Source organism: Lepus europaeus, chromosome 14 (genome assembly GCF_033115175.1).
Source record: "Lepus europaeus isolate LE1 chromosome 14, mLepTim1.pri, whole genome shotgun sequence".
Lineage (NCBI taxonomy): Eukaryota > Metazoa > Chordata > Mammalia > Lagomorpha > Leporidae > Lepus > Lepus europaeus.
The window spans coordinates 473,195-499,269 of record NC_084840.1 but is presented as its reverse complement, the minus strand read 5'-3'; the positions used below and the strand labels follow the sequence as shown (position 1 = coordinate 499,269).

General features: G+C 59.0%; 1 protein-coding gene across 3 annotated transcripts in view; it reads right to left on the bottom strand.

Annotated features, from left to right (window-relative positions):
* Window positions 1-26,075, bottom strand: part of CACNA1E (calcium voltage-gated channel subunit alpha1 E) — a 295,645-nt gene that overhangs the window by 159,246 nt on the left and 110,324 nt on the right. For all 3 annotated transcript variants that reach the window (XM_062211220.1, XM_062211221.1, XM_062211223.1), the window contains exon 7: window positions 6,097-6,200. In XM_062211220.1, the coding sequence (XP_062067204.1) occupies window positions 6,097-6,200 (104 nt within the window). The remainder of the gene's footprint in view (window positions 1-6,096; window positions 6,201-26,075) is intronic.

Genomic DNA, 26,075 nt, shown 5'->3' with positions numbered 1-26,075 from the left:
TACACCTTCTCAGTACACCCGAACCTCTGCTCCCGTGGCAACCTGCTCTGTGTCCTGTGCTCCTCCACTCCCCAGCAGTGCAATTCACACTCAGAAGCGACCCAGGAGGCTCCCGGCCCCCAGGGCCGGCCAGCTGCCTCTGCCCTGCTCAGCCACACCCCTCCTCTCCAGACCCCTCCAGGGCGGCCGCACCACATGCAATCCCGGCTGTCTTCCCGAGCTCTGCCTGCAGCTTCCTGGCTGCACTCGCCTCCCACACGTGGATTCTCCTGACTCCTGGCTACAGTCCCCTGCTCCCAGCTGACCCTGCTCATTCCTCAAAGGCGTGCAGCCAGCTTCCGGATCCTTGCCCCTGCTACCTCAAGCGCCCACCCTGTCACTTTCTCTGTATGGAGGAGCCCCGAAGACAGCAGCCCAGGGCTCCATGCAGGTGCTCAGTGACCCCCAGAGCCGGAAGCCCAGCAGGCGTCGTGTGTGGTTCACCATGCTCAGCTCAGCCAGTTACCCACTCAGGAGGACCTGTCAGCCTGATGCCCCCCGACCTCATCTGGACCCTGGAGCTGGGCGTGAGAGATTTCCTGTCCTATTTTGAAAAGAAGGAATTCTTATTGAAAGGCAGAGTAGCAGAGAGGGAGAGGAGACCATGTGCTGGTTTACTCCCCAGATGGCCACAACGACCAGAGCTGGGTCAGGCTGAGGCCAGGAGCCAAGAACTCCACCTTGGTCTTCCACGTGATCGGCAGGGGCCCGAGCACTTGAGCCGTCATCTGCTGCCACCAAGGTGCGTCAGCTGAGAGCTGGACAGGAAGCAGAGCAGCCAGGACTCACGCCGGTCCTCAGAGGTGGGACGTGGACATCGCAGTGACTTCCCCCAGAAGAACCACGATACCAACCTGGTGATTTCCTTCTCAAACCCAGCAGCCGTTCCTGGCTCAAGTCGGGATGGGGCAGGTGTGCACTGGCAGGTAAGTTAGAGGCCTGAGGTCTCCCGGGAAGGGATGTGTGTTAGTCTGCACCTGTGCCTGAGGCCTGGTCCTACTCACCGCTACCCTCAGCAATGCTGTGGCAGGCGGCAGGTGTCCAAGATTCGTGGCCTGCACATGGGACTCTTCCATGAGCAGCTGCTGAGGGCAAGAGCTCTGGACTCTGAACTGATGCCCATTACAAGATCTCGAACAATTCCTCTCAGCCACCTGCGGGCACCTTGCTTTGCTCCTCCTCGTAATCGAAGAGCCCAGCAAGGCGTAGCAGACACTCGCTGAACACCTGCTGAGCTGCACCCATCACCAAACCCAGCCAGCAGTCGGGCTGCGATGGGACAGCTGTCACTTTGCTCCCAGCGGGACCAGAAGATGTGCATATTCAAATCCCATTGGTCCTCGGGACAAGGGGCCTGGATGGAGGGCCCAGGACACTGCACACGAGGAGATCTGTGAGGTAAAGACTTGCACCAGAACCTGCTCAGCCAGGAGCACACTCCAGGCTGGGCCCAGCAGGCCCCACACCCGGGGTGCTGGCCCCCTGATGGAAGCCTCCCAACAAGTGCCTCTCCAGAGGCTAAGAAGATGTAAACTCTGGCCCACCTCTGCCAGTAACCAGGTGGAGACCAGCGTCTCTACACACTCCCCCCTTGCCCCCCGCAGCACCTGGGGCAGCTGGGGTCAGCTCTGTTCTCTGCTCCACGGCTCTGCCTACAGCACCGCGGGACGCCCTGATGTGGTTTGTTGCCATGGAGACAGTGAGCTCGCCCAGGCTGCTGGCTTTCTTTGAATCCATTTCCTGTGAGACAGCAGGCCTGCTGCAACGCCTCCTCGCGCGCTCCCCGTAACACCCTCCGGGGACACGAAGCCACAAGGGTCCTGCCCACAGACATCTCCCAGTCCAGACACCAGCACATGCCGTGTGCCCCTCTCCAGGGTGTTCCTCCTCACCTGCCCCTTCCCGCCATGCCTCGCTGCTCCAGGAACGGCCTGGCCCATTCAAACTGCTGAAGGGCATGGGGAACCTGCTCCCTGGAGGGCAGCTCCAGAGTTTTTCCCAGGCGGCCTCAGAGCACAGAGCCCATCCCGAGGAGAAAGCTCACGCACTCACCAGAGGCTGGGCACCAAGCAGGCAGGGGCGAGCCCAGGGCTCCCCGCTCTGCAGACACCAGTGAAACCCAGTGCATGGAGCATCCGGACATGAACACAAAACCGGGTCAGGACTCAGGTCCAGCCTGGGAGGCCTCACCATCGCTGCTCCTCTGAATGTCAGACTGACTCACACTGGTCATTACCAGCCACGGCCACCACGCCCAGGCTGCTCAGGAGCGCGGCCATCTCAGCTCCACGACATCCCAACTGGAGGGGGCTCACCCACCAACACCCACAGCAGCTCTGTAGGTGGAGGGACTTCGCACCAGCACCACCAGGGCCGCTCTGGGCCAGGACGTGGTTGCTGTCTGAACCACGTGTGCGGGTACGTGGGCAAGGGCCAGGGAGAGACTGAGACAGGGCTACACGTCTGGGTGATATGGACAGCCAGCTGCCCCACCCTACACAGGGCTACACGTCTGGGTGATATGGACAGCCAGCTGCCCCACCCTACACAGGGCTACACGTCTGGGTGATGTGGACAGCCAGCTGCCCCACCCTACACAGGGCTACACGTCTGGGTGACGTGGACAGCCAGCTGCCCCACCCTACACAGGGCTACACGTCTGGGTGATGTGGACAGCCAGCTGCCCCACCCTACACAGGGCTACACGTCTGGGTGATGTGGACAGCCAGCTGCCCCACCCTACACAGGGCTACACGTCTGGGTGACGTGGACAGCCAGCTGCCCCACCCTACACAGGGCTACACGTCTGGGTGATGTGGACAGCCAGCTGCCCCACCCTACACAGGGCTACACGTCTGGGTGATGTGGACAGCCAGCTGCCCCACCCTACACAGGGCTACACGTCTGGGTGATGTGGACAGCCAGCTGCCCCACCCTACACAGGGCTACACGTCTGGGTGATGTGGACAGCCAGCTGCCCCACCCTCCACAGGGCTACACGTCTGGGTGATGTGGACAGCCAGCTGCCCCACCCTACACAGGGCTACACGTCTGGGTGATGTGGACAACCAGCTTCTCACGGGGCCAGGCTTCTCACCCTCGCCGGTGCCAGCCTTTCGCGCCAGAGGATTTGGGAGACTGGAAGGTCCAATTCCAAACAAACGAGGCCACGAGGCCAGAGTGAGGCAGGCCCCAGCAGGATGGCCCACGCACTCCCAGCCCCTGCCCACGGCCTCCTCTGGGACTCCAAGGATATGCCCACACTGGCCGCCTTCTGCCCTCAGACAGCAAGAATGTCTCCAGATTTCCCCTGGAACACAGCAAGAGAAGTCTGTGGCCAGGCACAGTGCACAGAGGAGAGGTCAAGAGACAGAAACTAGCCCTGGGACTCTGTCTGGGACAACCCTGCAGGACCATGACCACACCACCCCAAGCCCACCCCACATTTCTCCTTTGCACCTGAGCGGCTGGGCCTCCTCCCTGGTCTGGCCCAGTCTGACTTCTCCTCTGCCGAACCTTGCTACGGACACACACGGATGCTCTCACACTCCCACAGTCCACGCTCCCCCTGTGCAGAACTTCTCCTGCAAGTTCTAATTTATGCTTTCCTCAAAGTGATGTGTGCACAGTTTTAAAAGTCAGGTGATTCTAGAAGATTTACGATGAAAACCTAGCAGCCCTGCCTCATCTCTCCCAGCTGAAGTCACCCAGCAGGGCCACTACATCCTTCCCAGGCACATTGGCAGGAAGCTGGATCAGAAGTAGAGCAACCAGAACTCAAACCGGCTGTCTGAGATGCTGGTCTGTCAGTGGCTTAACCTGCTGTGCCACCATGCTGGCCCCTACAGCTGTGTTTGTTTCTCTCTCTCTCTCTCTCTCTCTTTCTCTTTCTCTTTCTCTTTCTCTTTCTCTCTCTCTTTCTCTCTTTCTTTCTTTCTTTCTTTCTTTCTTTCTTTCTTTCTTTCTTTCTCAGATTCTGTTTATTTATTTGAAATGGTGACAGAGATAGAGACACACAGACACAGAGAAACAGATCTGCCTTCCATAGGTTTGCTCCCCCAAGGCCACAACGGCCAGGGCTGGTCCAGGAGGAAGCTCCATCTGTCTTCCTTCATCACTCCCTGCCTGCACCCATGTCCTCCAGGGAGTTCTCCAGAGAGGGTGCCTGCAAACACAGCTGCTGCACCACCACCAGCGATGGGCTGAGTGCAGAATTCTACCTGGGAGATTCTTCGGCTTCTGGAACTTTCAGGGATGTTCACACTGATTTCCGACGCAAGTGCTGCCACGGGGAGGCCCGGGCCATCCCGACTCCTGACGCTTGCTGGAGGAACTGCACCCATTCCCAAATTCAGAAATTCCCTTTCCTTGGATCTCCCGAAATTTCACATTAATCCCCATGGGAGGCATTTTCATAAAATTCAACGCCACCCCCACCTCCCCACACAGACTCCTGAATGCTCCAGGTGCGTGTGTCTTGCGACGAGTGACTGCTGTCACATGTCATCTACAACAGGCAGAGCTAGTGAGCTGAGCCCCGTGGCTGACGGGTGGGGCCTGCTCCCTGCTCTCACACAGCCTGGGCCTCCCCTCTCCAGAAGAGGCTCCTGGCGGCATGGCAGAGCTGGGGTTAAAGTTTGGGCAAGCTGCCGTCTACCTGTCCATTTGATCCGCTCACCTTCCCAGGATACACCTGTCGCCTCCGAGACCAGGGCACACGCTGAGACCCCCCTGCCTGCAGTCTGGATATCTGACTGGGGTACCACCCCCTTCCCTACCAAGCGGTGGAAGCTGACAGACAGTGCCCCACCGCGCACACCGTGGGCAGACCTTTCCCGCGGAGCTTCCGTTCTCAGCTTTTCTTTCTGTTTACTGGAAACTCTGTCCCACGCATGCTGGGTATTTCTGTGTGGGCGGCGCACGCATGTGTGAGCGTGTGTCTGTTCCCCCACTGATAACAGTCTTCTCCGTGCGGGTGGCACACGTGTGTGCGGGCGTGTGTCTGTCCCTCACTGGTAAATATTCTATCTGCTCGCAGTACCAGTCTGCTCAGAAACCTCGAATGAAAATCAAATCTTCGCTGCCCACAACACTGACCGCGTGCCCTGGCGGAAAGGGCAGGGGCCCTGGACACTCACTCGAGGACTCCGCTCAAGCCTGGCGCCTGCTGACACACGCCCACTGCAGCCGTCCTGCGTGGCCACCCCACAGGGCGTCACTGCATTTCCTGGGAACCCGAGCTGTCCTGCCCTTGTCGGTCGGCTCCTCTCCCATCCCCTTGCTCCCACACTCTGCTCGAAGTCCATTTCCTGTTTGCATGGAGTTTCACGAAATGACCCACGAAGCACCGCGATCCCTGGAGAACGTCTGGTTCCCATGTGCTCAAAGCAACGTAAAGTCCCTGGGACACACCCGGCCGCCCTCCCGGGGCAAGCCCATTTCTCCCCTTTGCTAGGGGCACTGCTCCTGAGTCCGTGCCCGGGCAGTCTGTGCCACCCTGGTGCACACTCCCTACTCCAGGAAAAACCTCGGCCCTTGGAGCAAGGTCCTTGATGGCCTCAGAGCACACAGACCCTCCCAAACCAGATCTGCAGCTTCCGCTGCTCAGTGGGAGAAACCCCCCGCCCCCACGTCCACATTTCTGTTGTCTTCTAAGGAAACCGTGTTTGCTGAGGCAGGAACTGCGCCCAACACACACACGGGCCCCTCACTGCGCCCGAAACTGGGCATTGAGGACCTGCAGACCAGCGCCGGCTCACTCGGGTGGGATTTGATGTCCATTTGCCCAGGGAATCCCCCCCCCCACCACTCACTGTATCCCCACAACCAGCACAGGCTCCCACACAGCCCAGAGCGAATGCAGGGTGGACAAGTGGACACCCTGTCCACGGGAAATTCTAATTCCTGAGAAAGATGAAGGTGACTGGGAGAACAGCTCGCTGCTGTGTCCCCACATCTAGAACAGCGCCAGCACACACAGCTCTGCAGGAGACGTCTCCTGACTGACAGCTAATGGGGTGGTACTAGGAGGTCAGAGGGCAAGGAAGCCCTGCTTACCCGGAGAGCACTCCCAGGACCAGGTTGAGAACAAAGAAGGATCCGATGATGATGAGGGGGATGAAGTACAGCCAGTTCCAGGTGGCTCCTAAGGCATCATTGGTCTGAAAGAAACAGAGGCTCCTGTTACTCGCAGCCATGGGGAAGCCGCCCACTTCCTGCCACTCAGCCAGGACCGGACAGCACAGCCCAGCGCCAGCGCGGGGGCGCAGCAGGTGCAGCTGTGATGCCGCCCCCCCTCCTTCGCAGGCTCGGTTCAAGCCACAGCTGCTCCACTTCTCAGCCAGCTCCCTGTCCCCCACCACCCATGTGGGAGACCGGACAGACCTCCAGGCTCCGGGCTTCAGCGTGGCCCAGCCCTGCTGTTGTGGCTGAGGGAGTGAACCAGTAGAAGATGGATCAATTCTCCACCCCGCCCATCACTCTCCCTTTCAAATAAATGACTAACTCTTTAAACAGGAAAGGGGCACTGCCTCCTGACGCCCACCCTGGGTCACCATGGTCCCCTCACGCTCTGCACACGCACAGTGAGTTCCACACCAGCCTGCCTGGTGTCTGTACTACAGACTTGGAATCTCCTAGCACCCTCACTTAACCTGACAAACTGAACCCAGCAAGGCCAAGCCCTTTTCCAAGGCCACGAGAACCATCACCGGCTTCACAATGCTGGGTGACACGGCTTAGCCTCTGCACTTTCACCCGAAGAGACTCTCGGAGAGACAAACTATGCCTGTCACTCGCTCAGATGCCGGCGAGGCCTTGCCCGGGCTGCTTGCAAGGAATCGGCACATCTGCACCTTGCCAGCCTGGGCTCCAGCTCCGGGTGTCGTCCTCCTGCCGCAGAGCCACAGCTCAGAGCTGGCCCGGGCCTGGCCTCAGAAGCCCTTCGATGGACCAGGGACAAATCCACCACACAAGGACTGAGAAACGCACAGGAATCTGTGTCTGCACTCCCGTACCACAGGCTGTGTGAGGCCCCCGGGTGATGAGCAGGGCTCACAGCACACACAGCCAGTGCCGGCTGCTCCCACAGGTCCTGTGGCAGGACCTTGACCCTGAGCTGGGCAGCCATCTGAAATGTGCTCCCATCACACTGGGCTCCCAGCCACGACTTCCTGTCCAGCTGACCTTGACCCCCCCCAAGTCTTTCCACGTGGCCTTCCTGGGTTGCATTTCACACACACGGGGCTTTGACACCCCCAGCCCTGTCCCACCCACCCCCCCCACACAAACTAATTCCATCTGAAACTCCAATAGCTGTTTTAGCCTCAGTTCACTGAGCAAACAAGGCCATCCAGCCAAACGCATTCCTAAAGTTTAGACCAGAACTCAGAATCCCCAGGGCAGCTCACCTTCTCTCCCTCGCTACCCAACTCAGAAGCTCTGATGTGCCTGTGGCTCCCCTGGTCCCTGTGACCTGCAGTCTCTGCTCCCCCCAGGACATCGCATTTCCTGTCTCCCACAGCACACAGGGGAAAGACAGGCTCCTTTCAACAGCCTTGTCTGCGACTGAGGCCGGGCAAACATTAAAGAGAGACGCCTGGAGGCAGGGCCAGGCCCAGGCCGGTCTCCCGTGTGGCCCTGGTCAGTTCAGTGCAGGCCGGGGAGACATGGGCGGCACCTGGCAGAAGGCCGCTGATGTCAGCAGGGAGCAGTGGAGGTTTTCACGAGGGGCACGGGACGAGGACTCTCCTGGGCACGAGGCCGCCCCTCTTGACCCTGTGGAGCAGTCCGCCCTGACTCAGGATTACAATGGAACACCCAGAGGACTGAGGTAGGCTCTCCCCCTTGGTCTTGGCTTAGCCCCACCCCTCAGTTTCCTTGGCAACAGGAAGGCTAAGCCCGGAGTCGCGATCAGGGCTCAGTGACGGAGATGAGGAGCTTGTGACTTCTCAGGCTTCTCCGGCCCCAGAAGCAGCCACAGCTTGGGCAAAGTGAAGCGCGTGTCCCGGCAGTCGGGGCGTTCTGTGAGAAGGATTGGGTTCTCCTGGGCGGTCTGCTCGGCTCTGCACCCAGCATCTCACGTGGAGACCAGCACACACAGATGCTCAACTAACCCACCATTGGCCACCGTTTTCATGAGATGAGTCTCCCGGTAAAAATGGATGGACACAGCTCATCCCGAACCCCTGTCTCCATCTGTACAGAGGCTGCACACCTGACCCACAGTGCCAGGGCCCTCCAGAGGAACACAGAGCAGAATGGGGAGTGCAGGAGGGAAGGCAGGCTGGGAGACGCAGGCCCCAGTGTGTGTGCTGGCGGGGGACAGCCCGCAGGGTCCTGCTGTGGAGACGGCTCCATGGTCCCCGGTCATCCCTTCCACACACCTGCCACGCCCACCACTCGGCGTCCGCTCAGCCCCCTCCCATCCTTCCCAGCCCCGCGCGTCTGTCCTGGACCAGGGACCCGTCCCTTGGGAAGTGGGCAGGTGATCCCCTGGTAAATACCGGGGCTCCCATTTCTTTGTGATGCACAACTGTGAAAACCTTAAAACTGCCCAGACGAGGCGCCACCTCAGCGTCCTGGGATGAGCACCCATGACCTCACGGCAGGACCAGGAGAGGGTAGAGGAGAGCCGTGTGGCCATGGAGGACGTCCCTGGGGGAGGGCAGAAGGCTCTGTCCCATCTTGTCCCTCTGACAGTAGCTGGGATGCCGGCCACGATTTCACGCAGCAACCGTGGGACGGCCTGCGGGGTCCTGGCAGCGAGACCCCAGCCGGGAGACTCAGCTTCCGAAGCTGCTGCCGGATCCTGGCCGGCCCCGGGAGGAAACCGCCTCTCCTGGGGACGCCTCCCATGGGTCAGGCCCTGCAGAGAGCTTTTCTCTGGGTCAGCGTCCTCGTGGCTAAGGCACTGCTGCTCTTGCCACCCCCAACACCTTCCTGCCCAGCCCCGCCCCTCCACCCCCTTATCTTCTCCACCTGCAGACTCCCTGAGCCGTGCACACACGTGCACACAGCATGACAGACAGCGGGGCCGGGGGCGGAAGCCCACCTGACAGGAGTGCTGGGTGGTACAGCCCTGACGTGGGAGCACGTTCCTCTGGGAACCTGGCTGGGGGGGAGGGGGCCCACCCACGTCCTGGGTAAACAGGCACACGCGGCAATTATCACATTAATCTGCAGGGGAGGAGGGTGGGGCAGAGGAGGCGGGCGGTGTGCTTCTCTGACCCAGGTTGTGTAGGCAGGGCCAGGCCCCCACCTGGGCACAGGCCCCACAGGGCAGCCCTGACCAGGAGACCAGGGAGGGGGATGGGTACCCTAGGCCCCATCAGAAACAGAGTGTCTCGCACCTGCTCCCTAGGTTGAAGGTTGCACCTGCTGAAGCCCCGGCTGGCCAGCAGCAGTTTCCTACACTGTGCCCTGACAGGCACTGGAGGCCAGCTGAGTGGCCATGGGGACGGCCCTGTGCTGCCTTAGGCAGTGGACCCGTGCTGTGACCCCAGAGTCACCATGCCTGCTGCCCTTGAGCTCTGTCCCCAGCACAGGTGATACATCCTTAGTTATGAACTGACTCGGGCCAGGCCACCAAAACGGCCAGGCCATTCATTTCACAACTCTGCTGGCCCCTCCCAGGGGAGTCCACCACTCCACGTCCTCCTGCCCTCCTGGGCCCCCACCTCCACCCGGCACCCAGTGTGACAGCTCTGTTCCCACCCACACAGCTGGGGTCTCGTGTCTCAGGCGTGAACGCAGTGATCTGCTCAACAGGGAGACGTGAGGGAGCCCCGGCCAGGGCCCAGTGGATGTCACAGGAGGACATGCAGGAACTCTGGCTGGATTTTCTCACAGTGCAGATACCTGTGGTCATGTCCAGATGACCCTACGGCCTCCTCCTGAGCCTTCCTGCGTAGGCACCAGTGTCCCCTCCTCACAGGAGACCTCCTTCTGACCTCACAGCCTCAGGGCCAAATCCTGACTCTGCGCCTCCCTGGGCCCTGAGCCACCCGAGAGACACAGGCCTCCCCTCCTGCCGCTGTCCAGGGCGCGGTGGCCCGTGCGTGGCCAGCCCTGCTCCTCCCCCGGGTCTGCTTTGGCAGCAGGTGTACTCTCCCAGCTGCCAGCAGCTCACACCTGCTTCAATGTGTGCCCTGTGGTCACAAACCAGCTCCCCTGGGCCACCACTTCCGACTGTCCCTCGGAGCAAGGGAGGCCCAGCCTCTGCCTGCGGGTGAGGGAGCAGCGGGGGCTAAACTCGGAAACCACATCTCTGTCCCGCAGAGGCGACCCCCAGGAGTCCCAGCTCAGGGCCGTTCCCAGCGACTCCGACTCAGGGTTCTCTTTCTCAGCAGGGCTCTCCAGGTCTCACAGTCCTCTGAGCACCCCACCCATACCCCCACAGGCAGGCTCCCTGCAGGCCACGGGCTCGGACCACTGACACACCGCCTACCCACTGCTGACAGCCACCTCAGCCAGGACCAGCCAGTGACTCCCTGAGGACCTGAGGCAGGGACAGGCAGGCCTGGGGCCACAGCTGGACACACACAAGACTCCAGAGCAGCCTTATACACAGAGAACCAGGACAAGCCGGGAAGTGAACACCACGCTCCTGAATCTCGAACCCAAGGGCTTCTTCCCGGCCTCCCAGAAAAGACAGAGTGTGGGGGAGCTGTGGAGAGAGCGACAGGGAGCCCAGAGAAAGGGTGCTGCTGGCTTCCAGCCAGGGGGCCGCCATCGGCTGGGCACTGTGCTCTGCCTCCGTTCTGGAGCACCTCCAATAAACACAGGACCTCTCCCAACACAAGCAGCTCAACAGCCCCCAGGGACAGCCAGGGTGCGCCATGCTCTTGAGACCTTGGAGCAGCAGGAAGGGCTCAGGGAGAGAGAGGGAGGCGAGTCCAGGAGGGCTGGGGCCCAGGCCTGACGCTCCCTCTGCTGTGGATACTGTGTGTTCTGACGCTGGGCACCCATTCTGTGGTCGTCAGATGTTGCGTGATATGTGTATGTGTGCGGACACTGGGCACCCGTCCTGTGGTGTCAGGCGTTGCATGATATGTGTATGTGTGCGGACACTGGGCACCCGTCCTGTGGTGTCAGGCGTTGCGTGATATGTGTATGTGTGTGGACACTGGGCACCCGTCCTGTGGTGTCAGGTGTTGCGTGATATGTGTATGTGTGTGAACACTGGGCACCCGTCCTATGGTGTCAGGCGTTGCATGATACCTGTATGTGTGTGGACACTGAGCACCCGTCCTGTGGTGTCAGGCGTTGCATGATACCTGTATGTGTGTGGACACTGGGCACCTGTCCTGTGGTGTCAGGTGTTGCATGATATGTGTATGTGTGTGGACACTGGGCACCCGTCCTGTAGTCGTCAGGCATTGCGTGATATGTGTATGTGTGTGGACACTGGGCACCCGTCCTGTGGTGTCAGGTGTTGCGTGATATGTGTATGTGTGTGGACACTGGGCACCCGTCCTGTGGTCGTCATGCATTGCGTGATATGTGTATTTGTGTGCGGACACTGGGCACCTGTCCTGTGGTGTCAGGTGTTGCATGATACATGTATGTGTGTGGACACTGAGCACCCGTCCTGTGGTGTCAGGCGTTGCATGATACATGTATGTGTGTGAACACTGGGCAGCTGTCCTGTGGTGTCAGGTGTTGCATGATACATGTATGTGTGTGGACACTGAGCACCCGTCCTGTGGTGTCAGGCGTTGCATGATACATGTATGTGTGTGAACACTGGGCACCTGTCCTGTGGTGTCAGGTGTTGCATGATACCTGTATGTGTGTGGACACTGGGCACCCGTCCTGTGGTGTCAGGCGTTGCATGATACCTGTATGTGTGTGGACACTGGGCACCCGTCCTGTGGTGTCAGGTGTTGCATGATACATGTATGTGTGTGGACACTGGGCACCTGTCCTGTGGTGTCAGGTGTTGCGTGATACATGTATGTGTGTGGACACTGGGCACCTGTCCTGTGGTGTCAGGTGTTGCATGATACATGTATGTGTGTGAACACTGGGCACCTGTCCTGTGGTGTCAGGTGTTGCATGATACATGTATGTGTGTGGACACTGGGCACCCGTCCTGTGATCGTCAGGCGTTGCATGATATGTGTATCACCACTCACGTGTCGCACTCAGGTGCTGCCCTCCTGCCGGGAGCCGCTGGTCTCCCCAGCCTAGGGAGCGCTCCCCCCTCGGCATCTCCGCTGTAGAGCTGCAAACAGCCAGCGTCTTGCCGAGAGCACACATTCCACAGAAGTGAACTGTGGTTCAGAGGCCCAGCGATTCAGGAGGTTCTCTCTGAGCGGAACCAAACCCCGTTTATTTGCTACTTTTTTCTCAGATTCACAGATTTATTTATTTAGTTGAAAGACGAAATTACAGGGAGAGTGAGTGACTGAGAGAGAGAGAAATGTCTTTTATATGCTAGTTCACTCCCCAAATGGCTGCAAAAGCCAGGACTGGGCCAGGCCTGAGACAGGATCCTGGAACCCCCCCAGATCTCCCACCTGGGTGCAGGGGCCCAAGCGCTTAAGCCATCTCCCTCTGCTTTCCTGTATTAGCAGGGAGCTGGATTGAAAGCGGAGCAGCTCGGACCCAAACTGGTGCTCCAACGCGCAACCACTGTGCGACAATGCTGGCCCCAGCCCAGGGCTGCCGGCCTCAGTCTGTGCACCGCCCTCCTCTCCGCCCTGTAGTCTCCTAGGCCCTGCTCCCTCTCCTTGCCTCGCACTTCGGTGCTCTGGCCTCAGGATCCCACCTGGACGCGGCCTGAGCTGGCGACCTGATTCTCTCCCATTCCCTCTCACCTCAGGACGTAAAGCAGCACCAGCGTGGCGGGGGTTGGGGCGGGGGGCAGGCAGGCCGAGCGGGGTGGTGGTGGAAGAGCCGGAGGGCGCCTCCGTCGTCGGGATTCATGCACCCCTCTCCTGGCCCCTTGCTCCACAGTCAGGAGTCCTCCAGCACCCGAGAACACAACCCGGCCCCCAGAGCCACCCCCGAGGCTCCACTCCTCACAGGAGCACACGGACTCTGCACACGTGGGAGTGTGCCCTGCCCGAGTGCAGGAGGCCAGTGCCCACGAGTGGACAGACCATCCTCACTGCCTCCGTCTCTGGCACCCCAGCTCCCTCCCACGCGGCAGAACTGAGTCCTCCACCTCTGCCGGCCTCAGTACCACCCGGTGATGAACAGGCAGTGGTGAGGCTGGCATTCCGCCGTGCGGGTATCTAGTGTCCCCACTGGACGCAGAGACGTCAGCTGCATGACGGCCTCTCTGTCCACAAACAGCTCACTCGGATTTTCCAAGAAGGGTGACACCAGGGACAAAGCCCCAGATTACGCATGGATTCCGAGAAGCTGAGTTATTTGGCGTCAGACAGCTCTGTTGAGAGCAACCACTGCACCACACACACTTTGAGGCTGCACAGCCCAGCTCCGGCTCCAACAGCCTGAACCCAAGGCTGCACCTCTGGAATCGGGGCCACCTGAGAGCACACAGGGGAGGGAGGCGTCTGGGTTCCCCCACGGCGCCCGGACGCAGGTGTGCACAGATCTCACTGCCTTCACCTTCCTGGCCGCCAGGGAGCTCAGGGAGTGACAGCCCTCAGGAAGGTGCCACACAAGTGCATTTACAGGAATTACTGTGCCCAGTGACCCGCCCGCGACCCTGAGGCTCCTGCGGCAGGAGCCTCCACCAGACACAGACCCAGGTCCCCACTGGCTCAGACCCCATGCCCCCTACCTCCTTCTCTCTCGGGAACCCCCCTGCTCTGGCCCTCGTCCCCTGAGGAGCAGTCCTCATTCTCTGCGCCCCCGCGCGATGCCCCAGGCCTCTAAGCAGCTCAGAGCTGGGCACAGCAAGGCGGGAGAGCACTGGCCGCACGATGACTGCACTGATCGCATCCCCTGCTGGAGACCGGGGAAGACTGCTCTTACTGTCACCTCTGAGGGGCAGAATCCTCTCCCAGGTGGACCTTAAGGCACCGTGTTGCTGGGCCAGGGTCCAGACAGAAATGGCCACTGCATCCACACTGGCAGCACACAGAGAACAGGGCCGGGGAGCCCCCTGTGATCCTATCCGTCTCCACTCCCCACCTCCTGTGACGCCCACACCCTATCAGCATCGCTTCCCTGAGCAGAATGCTGGGTGAGGTCTGAAGACCAGCACCGGCAGCTCCTGGCTGGTACGTGGGAGACCGTGTGTGTTCAGTACCAGCAAATCTTGCCCCATTCCTCCCTGCTTAATGCGCCCAGGGGCTGCCCTTGCCAAGCCCCCAGGCCCTCCCACGCACTCCAAGCCACACACCCAGGCCTGCCTCTGGCCGGGCTCGCCCCATCTCCATGCTCCTGTCCACCTGCCTAGAGGACCATCCCCAGGTCTCTCCCCTGGCTGAACACTGAAAACCTTCCTGGTGACAGCGGCCCCCACTCCCTGCACGCAAGCCCATGGCACTGTGCCCTGAAGTCACGAGGCTGGCCTCTGTGCAAGGCCAGGCACACTGCGGGAGGGGCAGGTGTCACCTGTGTGTCTGCTCTGACCCCAGTTCCACCCCAGGAGGTGCCTGTGTTTGTTGAATGACTAAGTAAACAAGTAGTAACTGGATGCACGCTCTGATGAAGCACGAGGGAAGGGAGAACGGTGATGAGGATGGTTTCCTGCAGGAGATTCGGGACTTGGAGGTGGGGCGGGGGCAGAGTTCACAGGACCAGGGGTCTCAGGACAGCTCAACCAGCCCTGCCCAACTGTCCTGTCACCCAGACCTCCTAATCCCCTCAGGGGAGCAGCTGTGTCCCCGCATCTCAGATGAGCTCGGGGGATCAGAACAGGACCTGACTCCGCCTCCACACAGCACTGCCCTTGCAGAGTTGACTCAGGGCATAAGCATGGACCACGCTTCCCGGGGCACCCGGCACGCAGCGGGGGCAGGCGCTGGGCTCAGCAGTGGGGACCTGCACCCCAGAGCAAGCACCTAGGCTCCGCTCCTGGTCCCAGCGCTTCTTTTTGAGTCCTGGCTGCTCTGCTTCCGACCCACCATCCTGGTACTACACTGGGAGGACAACTGAAGATGGCCCAAGGGCTTGGGCCCCTGCCACCCACTTTGGAGACCGGGATGGAGCTCCAGGCGCCTGGCCTTGCTCTGGCTCACTTCCAGCTGGTGCAGGTATTTGAAGAGTAAACCGACAGAGAAAGAGCTCTCCCTCCTGTCACTCTGTCCCTCTGCTTTCTCAATAAATAAAATTCATCCATTCATTCATTTTAAAACAAAGGGAGCTGCAGCTCTCAGGGACGGAGAACGGCAGAAAGCTTGATGTCACCACAGGGCTGTCCAGGGACTGCGGACAGCACAGCGCTGGCCCCTGCACCGAGGGGACAAGGCAGGGAACCTCTCAGGGAAGCGGCCCTGGTTCTCCTGAGGGACGGGCCAGGCAAGGCTCAGCGTGGATCCCTCACACTCCAGCCTTAGGGCTTGCCCACCCCCACCCCTTCGCTTGGTCAGCTGGAGACCCTCCCTCAGCTGGTGACGCCTTGAAGGAATCCATCAGACTCCCAGACACCTGCAGGCTCCCACACCCCTCCCAGTGAAGGGAATCTAGTGCCAGGTTCCTCTGATGGGAGATCTGGGGCCTTTCGGGCCTGCCCCCGGATCCTGGAGTCCACATCCAGGCCACCCCTACCCCCTACCCCCAATCTGGGCTAGATCCTGGAGACCCCTTGAGTCAGGAGCACACACTTCTCTCTGGCCGTTTCTGGGGTGTCCATGCACAGGTCAAACGCACTGATAGACAGAGTCAGCAGCAACCGCCACGCGCAGCCTGTACGTTTAGCACATGGTAGCCCCACTGTGACGTAATCTTCCCCACAGTCCCTCAGAGCCAACACCAGCACCACGCTGCCCTTTCCTTGGCCGGGGACTGAGGCCAGGGAGGTCGAGAAGCCACCCGAGGCTGCAGCCCATCATCTGACCCCTGCACCAGGCAGTCTGCCAGGCCTGGACACAGCAGATTTTCATCTTGTTGGAACAGGTCAGGCTCCGGGCTCGGTGCCCTGAGTCAATGCTCCACGAAGGAGCGACAGCTCACTCAGGTTTCCTGCACACACAGGGAGACGGCTGCCTCTTTCTAGCCCTGTTTTACTTTCACGTCACGTACCCACCATCTGCAGGTAACAAGTGGCCAGGGTGCCCGACACTGAGTGGGGCTCGGTGTACCTGGGTGGGAATGGACCAAGGAGCAAATCCCTGTGACAGAGAGAAAAGGGAATGTCCAGCTGCCACCATTCTAACTGGAGCGGCGGCTCTCAGAGCACGGCCCCAGGCCTGCAGCCTCACCGTCACACACACTGCTGGTCCCAGCACAGCCTCAGGTGAGGACATGGTGGAGTCTCCGAAATCGACCTTTGAATGAGCCCACTGGGGTCCACACAAGCCCAGATCTACAGGTCAGAAAGTGAGGCCCCCTGCAGCCAGGCTGGGAGGCAGGGCCTTCTGGGAGAGCAGCAGGTAGACTTCCTGAGATCAGTGCAAGAGACTGTGCCCTCTTTTTTTTTTTTTTTTCTCCTTTCTTTTTAAAAGATTGATTGATTGATTTGGAAGGCAGAGTTACAGAGAGGCAGAGGCAGAGGTGGGGGGAGAGGTCTTCCATTTGCTGGTTCACTTCCCAGATGGCTGCAACAGCTGAAGCCATGCCATTCTGAAGCCAGGAGCCAGGAGCTTCTTCTGGGTCTCCCACAAGAGTACAGGGGCCCAAGCACCTGGGCCATCTTCCACTGCTTTCCCAGGCCATAGCAGAGAGCTGGATTGGAAGTGGAGCAGCCGGGACTTGAACCGGTGCCCATATGGGATGCTGGTACTGCAGGCAACGGCTTTACCTGCTACGCCACAGCACCAGCCCCTCTGCTGCCTTTCATCTTCCTGCCTAATGCCCAGGGTGGATGTAGCAGTTAGACCACCACTTGATGGACTGGCATGTGGTGCAGTAGAGGCACTGCCTGTGATGCCAGCATCCAACATGGGCACCAGTTTGTGTCCCAGCTGCTCCACTTCCCATCCAACTCCCTGCTAATGGCCTCAGAAAAGCAGTGGAAGATGGCTCAAGTGCTTGGATCCCTGCCACCCAAGTGAGAGATCTGGGTGATGCTCCTGGCTCCTGGGTTCTGCCTGGCCCAGGAGCCATCTGGGATTGCAGCCATCTGGGGAGTGACCCAACAGATGGAAGATCTCCCCACTTCCCCCATAACTCCTTCAAATAGATAAATCAAAAATCTTCAACAACAAAGGGCACCACTTGGGATGGATACTTGCTTCTCACATCAGAATGTCTGGGTTTGAGAAGTGGCTGCTCTGCTTCTGACTCCAGCTTCCTGCCCATGCACCCTGGGAGGCAGCAGTGACAGCTGAAGTTCCCGGGCCCCTGTGGGGAAACCCAGACGAGGCTCCTGGCTTGACCCAGCCCCGGCTAGTGTGGGCATTCGGGAGCGAATCGGTGGATGGGAGATCTCTGCTCCTCTCTCTCTCTCTCTCTCTCTCTCTCTCACACACACACACACACACACACAGAGAGAGAGAGAGAGAGAGAGAGAGAGCACGCATGTGTGTCGGCCTGTCTGCCTTTCAAATAAATACAAATTTGAAAAATGCTAAGGTGCGTCTTTGGAAGCAGAGACTGTATCCTCATCAGATCATGGACTGGGGCCTGAGAACTGAGAGTCTGCCAGTCCGTGCTGCTCTGTTGCTCCAACTACAGGACTGAGACAAAGCCCCCTGGGCCCTAGCTGCTCACATTCGGGAACCCTTGGCCAAAGGTGTGCACAAGTAGCCCCAGTGCTAAGCTGAAGGACCCAGGAGTAACACGAGAAGTGAGACAGGAGAAGCCAGAAGCCAGGAGTCACACGGAGAGATGTGGAAGGAGGGAGTGAGTCACGGCACACCTGCTCAAGGACAAGGGCATCTGTGACCTCGTGACCTCAGCTGGGCACTGGCACGGCCAAAGGTGCAGCCCTCCTCCACCCCTCCGTGCACAACCAAGCCTCAGACGCACCAGGAGCACCTGGCCCTGCACAAGGACTCACCTGGCAGTGAGAGCAGAGTGTGAATGAGAATCTCCACATGTAGGCTCTGGCCCTGGTCTTGCCACAGAGGGTTGAAGGGAGAACTGAGCCCACAGGTGGTACAGACGCCTCGGCTGAGAGGCACTGTGCGGCCTGGGTCCCTGTCCCTCCCCCTGGGTCTGTGCCCCTCCCCCTGGCCTGTTCCCTCACCCCAGGTCTGCCTCCGGGTCACACCCCAGCCTTACAAGGACAGCCAGGCTGCCAGGCGACTACAGAAGAGGGAGAGCCCACCCAGCTGTGGGGCTGAGGGGGCAATGAACCTAGGGACGAGGAAGGGTCACTCCAGACGCCAGACAAAGGCACTGGCCAGGGCAAGAGCACAGGATCAGGACACACAAGGACGGAGGCCGAGGTTGTCTCCACTCTGGGCCGGGAATCGCTGGCACTCCCAGGGCACCATGGGCAGACGCACGCCACACTGCTCCTCGACCACAACCAGGCTGGAGCTGTGCAATGAGCAGATGCACAGGCCCCTCACGCTCTAGGGGAACAACCCAACACACCGGGGTTTACAGCCAGTCGGCCGCTGCGCACTCGCTGTCCAGCACAGGCTGGCTCACGGACGGGCGTCCGAGCAAACCCGCCCAGCACAGGCAGTCCAAGCAGCAGCAGCAGGACCGTGCGCAGAGAGCCTGCTGGAATCACTTTTGGGGGTGGCCGTGGGGGATTTCCCCTCTTGTATCGCGTGATGACCAACAAAGGCAGGAACGCGGGGCCCAGCGAGGTCACAGCTCGCAGACAGCAAGATGGACAGCAAGGACTCCCACAAGACGGCCTCAGCGCTCGCTCCTGCACCCACAGCCAAGGACGTGGACACACGAAGTGGAGAGCTGGGGGCTGCCAGTCACCCAAGGGCCATGATGCACTCGCCAGAACGGGACCCTAGGGTCTCACAGGAAAATGCCAGCTGCAGTCCTGAAAGTCCCGGCCGTGCACTCGTGGACGGCCCAGTGACTCGTAGGTTGTCAGGCCAGAAGGGGAGTCCCTGCCTGGGGCGGGACACAGGCAGTGGGGTCAGACAGGGGGCCCGCCCACAGCTACGTGGCCGGCCGTACACTCCCAGTAAGTCTTTCTGGGCCTGAACTGCCTCACCTCTGAGATGCACGGGTTAGGAACAACATGGCTCTTGTACCGTGTGGGGTACAGTGTGAGGAGTGTGGTGTCTGGGGGGTGCTGTGTGAGGGTTACAGTGTATGGTGTACACGGGTTAGGAACAACATGGCTCTTGTACTGTGTGGGGCACAGTGTGAAGTGTGTGGTGTCTGGGGGTTGCTGTGTGAGGCTTACAGTGTATGCTGTACATGGGTTAGGGACAACATGGCTCTTGTACCGTGTGGGATACAGTGTGAGGTATGTGGTGTCTGGGGGTGCTGTGTGAGGGTTACAGTGTATGGTGTACACGGGTTAGGAACAACATGGCTCTTGTACCGTGTGGGATACAGTGTGAGGTATGTGGTGTCTGGGGGTGCTGTGTGAGGGTTACAGTGTATGGTGTACACAGGTTAGGAACAACATGGCTCTTGTACCGTGTGGGGTACAGTGTGAGGAGTGTGGTGTCTGGGGGTGCTGTGTGAGGGTTACAGTGTATGGTGTACACGGGTTAGGAACAACATGGCTCTTGTACCGTGTGGGGTACAGTGTGAGGAGTGTGGTGTCTGGGGGTGCTGTGTGAGGGTTACAGTGTATGCTGTACACGGGTTAGGAACAACATGGCTCTTGTACCGTGTGGGGTACAGTGTGAGGAGTGTGGTGTCCAGGGGTGCTGTGTGAGGGTTACAGTGTATGCTGTACATGGGTTAGGAACAACATGGCTCTTGTACCGTGTGGGGTACAGTGTGAGGAGTGTGGTGTCTGGGGCATTGCTGTGTGAGGCTTACAGTGTATGGTGTACACGGGTTAGGAACAACATGGTTCTTGTACCGTGTGAGGTACAGTGTGAGGAGTGTGGTGTCTGGGGGGGTGCTGTGTGAGGGTTACAGTGTATGGTGTACACAGGTTAGGAACAACATGGCTCTTGTACCGTGTGGGGTACAGTGTGAGGTGTGTGGTGTCTGGGGGTTGCTGTGTGAGGGTTACAGTGTATGGTGTACACGGGTTAGGAACAACATGGCTCTTGTACCGTGTGGGGCACAGTGTGAAGTGTGTGGTGTCCAGGGGTGCTGTGTGAGGGTTACAGTGTATGGTGTACATGGGTTAGGGACAACATGGCTCTGGTACCGTGTGGGGTACAGTGTGAGGAGTGTGGTGTCTGGGGGTGCTGTGTGAGGGTTACAGTGTATGCTGTACATGGGTTAGGAACAACATGGCTCTTGTACCATGTGGGGTACAGTGTGAGGAGTGTGGTGTCTGGGGGTGCTGTGTGAGGGTTACAGTGTATGCTGTACATGGGTTAGGAACAACATGGCTCTTGTACTGTGTGGGGTACAGTGTGAGGTGTGTGGTGTCTGGGGGTGCTGTGTGAGGCTTACAGTGTATGGTGTACACGGATTAGGAACAACATGGCTCTTGTACCGTGTGGGGTACAGTGTGAGGAGTGTGGTGTCTGGGGGGTGCTGTGTGAGGGTTACAGTGTATGCTGTACACAGGTTAGGAACAACATGGCTCTTGTACTGTGTGGGGTACAGTGTGAGGTGTGTGGTGTCAGGGGGTTGCTGTGTGAGGGTTACAGTGTATGGTGTACACAGGTTAGGAACAACATGGCTCTTGTACCGTGTGGGGTACAGTGTGAGGAGTGTGGTGTCTGGGGGGTGCTGTGTGAGGCTTACAGTGTATGCTGTACACGGGTTAGGAACAACATGGCTCTTGTACCGTGTGGGGTACAGTGTGAAGTGTGTGGTGTCTGGGGGTTGCTGTGTGAGAGTTACAGTGTATGGTGTACACGGGTTAGGAACAGCATGGCTCTTGTACTGTGTGGGGTACAGTGTGAGGAGTGTGGTGTCCAGGGGTGCTGTGTGAGGCTTACAGTGTATGGTGTACACGGGTTAGGAACAACATGGCTCTGGTACCGTGTGGGGTACAGTGTGAGGAGTGTGGTGTCTGGGGGGTGCTATGTGAGGCTTACAGTGTATGGTGTACACGGGTTAGGGACAACATGGCTCCTGTACCGTGTGGGGTACAGTGTGAGGAGTGTGGTGTCTGGGGGGTGCTGTGTGAGGGTTACAGTGTATGGTGTACACAGGTTAGGAACAACATGGCTCTTGTACCGTGTGGGGTACAGTGTGAGGTGTGTGGTGTCTGGGGGTTGCTGTGTGAGGGTTACAGTGTATGGTGTACACGGGTTAGGAACAACATGGCTCTTGTACCGTGTGGGGCACAGTGTGAAGTGTGTGGTGTCCAGGGGTGCTGTGTGAGGGTTACAGTGTATGGTGTACATGGGTTAGGGACAACATGGCTCTGGTACCGTGTGGGGTACAGTGTGAGGAGTGTGGTGTCTGGGGGTGCTGTGTGAGGGTTACAGTGTATGCTGTACATGGGTTAGGAACAACATGGCTCTTGTACCATGTGGGGTACAGTGTGAGGAGTGTGGTGTCTGGGGGTGCTGTGTGAGGGTTACAGTGTATGCTGTACATGGGTTAGGAACAACATGGCTCTTGTACTGTGTGGGGTACAGTGTGAGGTGTGTGGTGTCTGGGGGTGCTGTGTGAGGCTTACAGTGTATGGTGTACACGGATTAGGAACAACATGGCTCTTGTACCGTGTGGGGTACAGTGTGAGGAGTGTGGTGTCTGGGGGGTGCTGTGTGAGGGTTACAGTGTATGCTGTACACGGGTTAGGAACAACATGGCTCTTGTACTGTGTGGGGTACAGTGTGAGGTGTGTGTTGTCAGGGGGTTGCTGTGTGAGGGTTACAGTGTATGGTGTACACAGGTTAGGAACAACATGGCTCTTGTACCGTGTGGGGTACAGTGTGAGGAGTGTGGTGTCTGGGGGGTGCTGTGTGAGGGTTACAGTGTATGGTGTACACGGGTTAGGAACAACATGGCTCTTGTACCGTGTGGGGTACAGTGTGAAGTGTGTGGTGTCTGGGGGTTGCTGTGTGAGAGTTACAGTGTATGGTGTACACGGGTTAGGAACAGCATGGCTCTTGTACTGTGTGGGGTACAGTGTGAGGTGTGTGGTGTCTGGGGGTGCTGTGTGAGGCTTACAGTGTATGGTGTACACGGGTTAGGGACAACATGGCTCCTGTACCGTGTGGGGTACAGTGTGAGGAGTGTGGTGTCTGGGGGGTGCTGTGTGAGGGTTACAGTGTATGGTGTACACGGGTTAGGAACAACATGGCTCTTGTACCGTGTGGGGTACAGTGTGAGGAGTGTGGTGTCTGGGGGGTGCTGTGTGAGGCTTACAGTGTATGGTGTACACGGGTTAGGAACAACATGGCTCTTGTACTGTGTGGGGTACAGTGTGAGGAGTGTGGTGTCCGGGGGTGCTGTGTGAGGGTTACAGTGTATGGTGTACACGGGTTAGGAACAACATGGCTCTTGTACCGTGTGGGGTACAGTGTGAGGAGTGTGGTGTCTGGGGGGTGCTGTGTGAGGGTTACAGTGTTGGTGTACACGGGTTAGGAACAATATGGCTAAAACACTCAGTTTGAAGCCTGGCAAGCAGAGGGAGCTCAGGAAGTGCCAGCCATGGCGACAAGAAGGGATCTGGACACCTGGAAGGGGCGGCAAGGTGCCTGGCTCCCAGCCACGCCCGCACTGCTGCCCCCGCCTTGCTTGCAAACACTGACCCAGCCTGGGGCAGGGCCAGCTCCCAGCAGCCAGTAACGCACACATGACACACTCCGCAGCAAACACACTTGGTGTGCAGCTCATGTGCACGAACCCAACACGGGGCAGCTCCTGCATCTCAGGTGAAGAGAGCAGCACACGCGTGACCTCTGGGAGCTCTGGAAGCCTCTGTCCGGACTGCACTTCCGAGGGGAGGCTGTGCTTGAGGGTCAGTGCTTCCTGCGGGCACGCTGGAGACAGCAGGTGCCCCCTCCAATGTCCACCACACAGGCTGCTCTCTTGAGCCACAATCAAGTCAACCTGCTGGTGTGGGTCCTGGGGCAAAGGTTCCACGCCTATGGTGTGAGCATGAGTCCATCACAAGCTTGTCACGGAGAGCCCCACTCCTGGGGTCTGGGGATCAGCTGGAGAAAATGGCAAGTTCCCCGGACCCCAGCACCCAGGCCAGCTCGGGACAGGACTCCTGCAAGGCAGCCAGACGCTGAGGCTCCCATGCAGGACAGGTTTCCAGGTCAATGACATCGCCAGCAGCCCACACTCACCCAGGCCGCCCTCCACAGCTTCCAGTTTCTCTCCCTCACTGAGCCCATCAACAGCAGCCCAGGCCTCAGGAGCAGAGGGTGTTTCTGCTCTATCAGATGGAGCTTTGAGAAGCAGAGATAACTTATTCACTTCAACACTAAAATGAACTGAATGTCATTAAAGCAGTGGAGAAGGAGAGAGGCAGAGTGGAGGCAGGTGGGGGGACACGGCCCTAAACAACAATCAAGCGAGCATCAGCCCCGGGTGCTGGGGGAGTATGTGGGGAACAAACAGCAGCCTCACTTTCCTGGAGCTGGCATAGCGATGACCCTGGGGGAGAAGCCCAGTGATCCACCCAGCACGCATCCAGGGAGCACTGTCCTCCCGCACCCCTGCACACCCCACCCAGCACCCCCTCCTACACACTACCCAGCACCCCTCCTGTACACTGCACCCCTCACCCACACCCCCTCCTGTACACTACACCCCTCACCTATACCCCCATACACTACACCCCTCACACAGCACCCCCCGTACACTGCACTCCTCACACTGCACCCCCTCCTGTACAATACACCCCTCACCCACACCCCCTCCTGTACACTACACCCCTCACCTATACCCCCATACACTACACCCCTCACCCAGCACCCCCCGTACACTGCACTCCTCACACTGCACCCCCTCCTATACACTGCACCCCTCACCCACACCCCCTCCTGTACACTACACCCCTCACCTATACCCCCATACACTACACCCCTCACCCAGCACCCCCCGTACACTGCACTCCTCACACTGCACCCCCTCCTGTACAATACACCCCTCACCCACACCCCCTCCTGTACACTACACCCCTCACCTATACCCCCATACACTACACCCCTCACACAGCACCCCCCGTACACTGCACTCCTCACACTGCACCCCCTCCTGTACAATACACCCCTCACCCACACCCCCTCCTGTACACTACACCCCTCACCTATACCCCCATACACTACACCCCTCACACAGCACCCCCCGTACACTGCACTCCTCACACTGCACCCCCTCCTGTACAATACACCCCTCACCCACACCCCCTCCTGTACACTACACCCCTCACCTATACCCCCATACACTACACCCCTCACCCAGCACCCCCCGTACACTGCACCCCTCCTGTACAGTGCACCCCTCACACAGCACCCCCTCCTGTACACTGCACCCCTCACCCAGCACCCCCTCCTGTACACTGCACCCTCACCCAGCACCCCTCCTGTACACTGCACCCTCACCCAGCACCCCTCCTGTACACTGCACCCCTCACCCAGCACCCCCCATGCACTGCACCCCTCACACAGCACCCCCTCCTGTACACTGCACCCCTCACCCAGCACCCCTCCTGTACACTGCACCCTCACCCAGCACCCCTCCTGTACACTGCACCCCTCACCCAGCACCCCCCGTACATTGCATCCCTCCTGCACCCAGCACCCAGCACTCCTCCTGCACTGCCCGTCCTCTGTCTGCACGTGTTCTCCCTCTGCGGCTGCCATGCTCACTCTGTACAACGTGGTACCTCTGCTGTGCCTGTCCTCTCTACAGATGCTGCCCTACAATCACCTTCACCACCCCAGGTGGGATTCCCCTGTGGACTCGGGACCCCCCCCAGGCAGCCAAACCACCGAGAGTCAAGGGTCGAGGGGCCTCACGCCCTCGTCCAGCTGGTCCCCGTCTGCAGGTGGGGGAGTTCGGAGAGAAGCCAGCACTCCCGACAGACACCACACACCTGACTGGGGAGATTAGCTCTATTTGCTTGAATTTAAAATGCGATTTATTGTAGTCTGGTTCTCTCAAAATTCTGAATTCACAGGATCTCTACAACCTAAGTACTCCATTTCACTAAACAGGAATTTCCAAATTTATGGACCCAAAAAAGTGCTGCTGTTTGAGATAGATCCCTTAAATAGTGTCACCCACAACGTGTGTCACGTGAGCACATCCTTGTCACCTGTGACACATGTCACACGTGGGCCTCCTAACCTGTGATACATGTCACCTCAACAGACCCTTGTCAATCACTTGTGTGAATAAACTGATAATCTCTGAGTTACGCAGGGCCAGCTGAACCCACGCTGCAGAGCCGATTTCCAGCTTCCCTCGAGGGACTCTCAGCGACGCAGGCACAGTTGGTGTTCCTGCAACACCTGTGGAGGGCGCTGGACAAGGTTCTGGGAACACAAGCTCACCTGCCAAGCAGGAGCTCAACTTTTTTTCTTTTTCCTTTGCAAGGCAGAGTTACATAGAGAGATAGAGAGGTAGAGAGATAGAGAGGTAGAGAGAGAGGTAGAGGTAGAGAGAGAGAGAGAGAGAGAGAGGTCTTCTATCTGCTGGTTCACTCCCCAAATGGCCACAGTGACCAGGCCTGGGCCAGGCTGACACCAGGAGCCACAGAGGCTCAACTTCTCCCCCAAGCAGAGGGAAGACTGCATCTGACCAGGCTGTGTCTGAATGTGCAGGACAGGCAGGGCACCAGCCCTCTGTCACTCTGAGCCCCCATGCCTACCTCACCCCTTGTCTCTGGTGGGTCTCATGCCTACCTCCCATGCCCACCTACCATAGACAGAGTCAAGGCTCAGGGACTCACTGGCCACACTGAAAACACCGCCGTGTACACA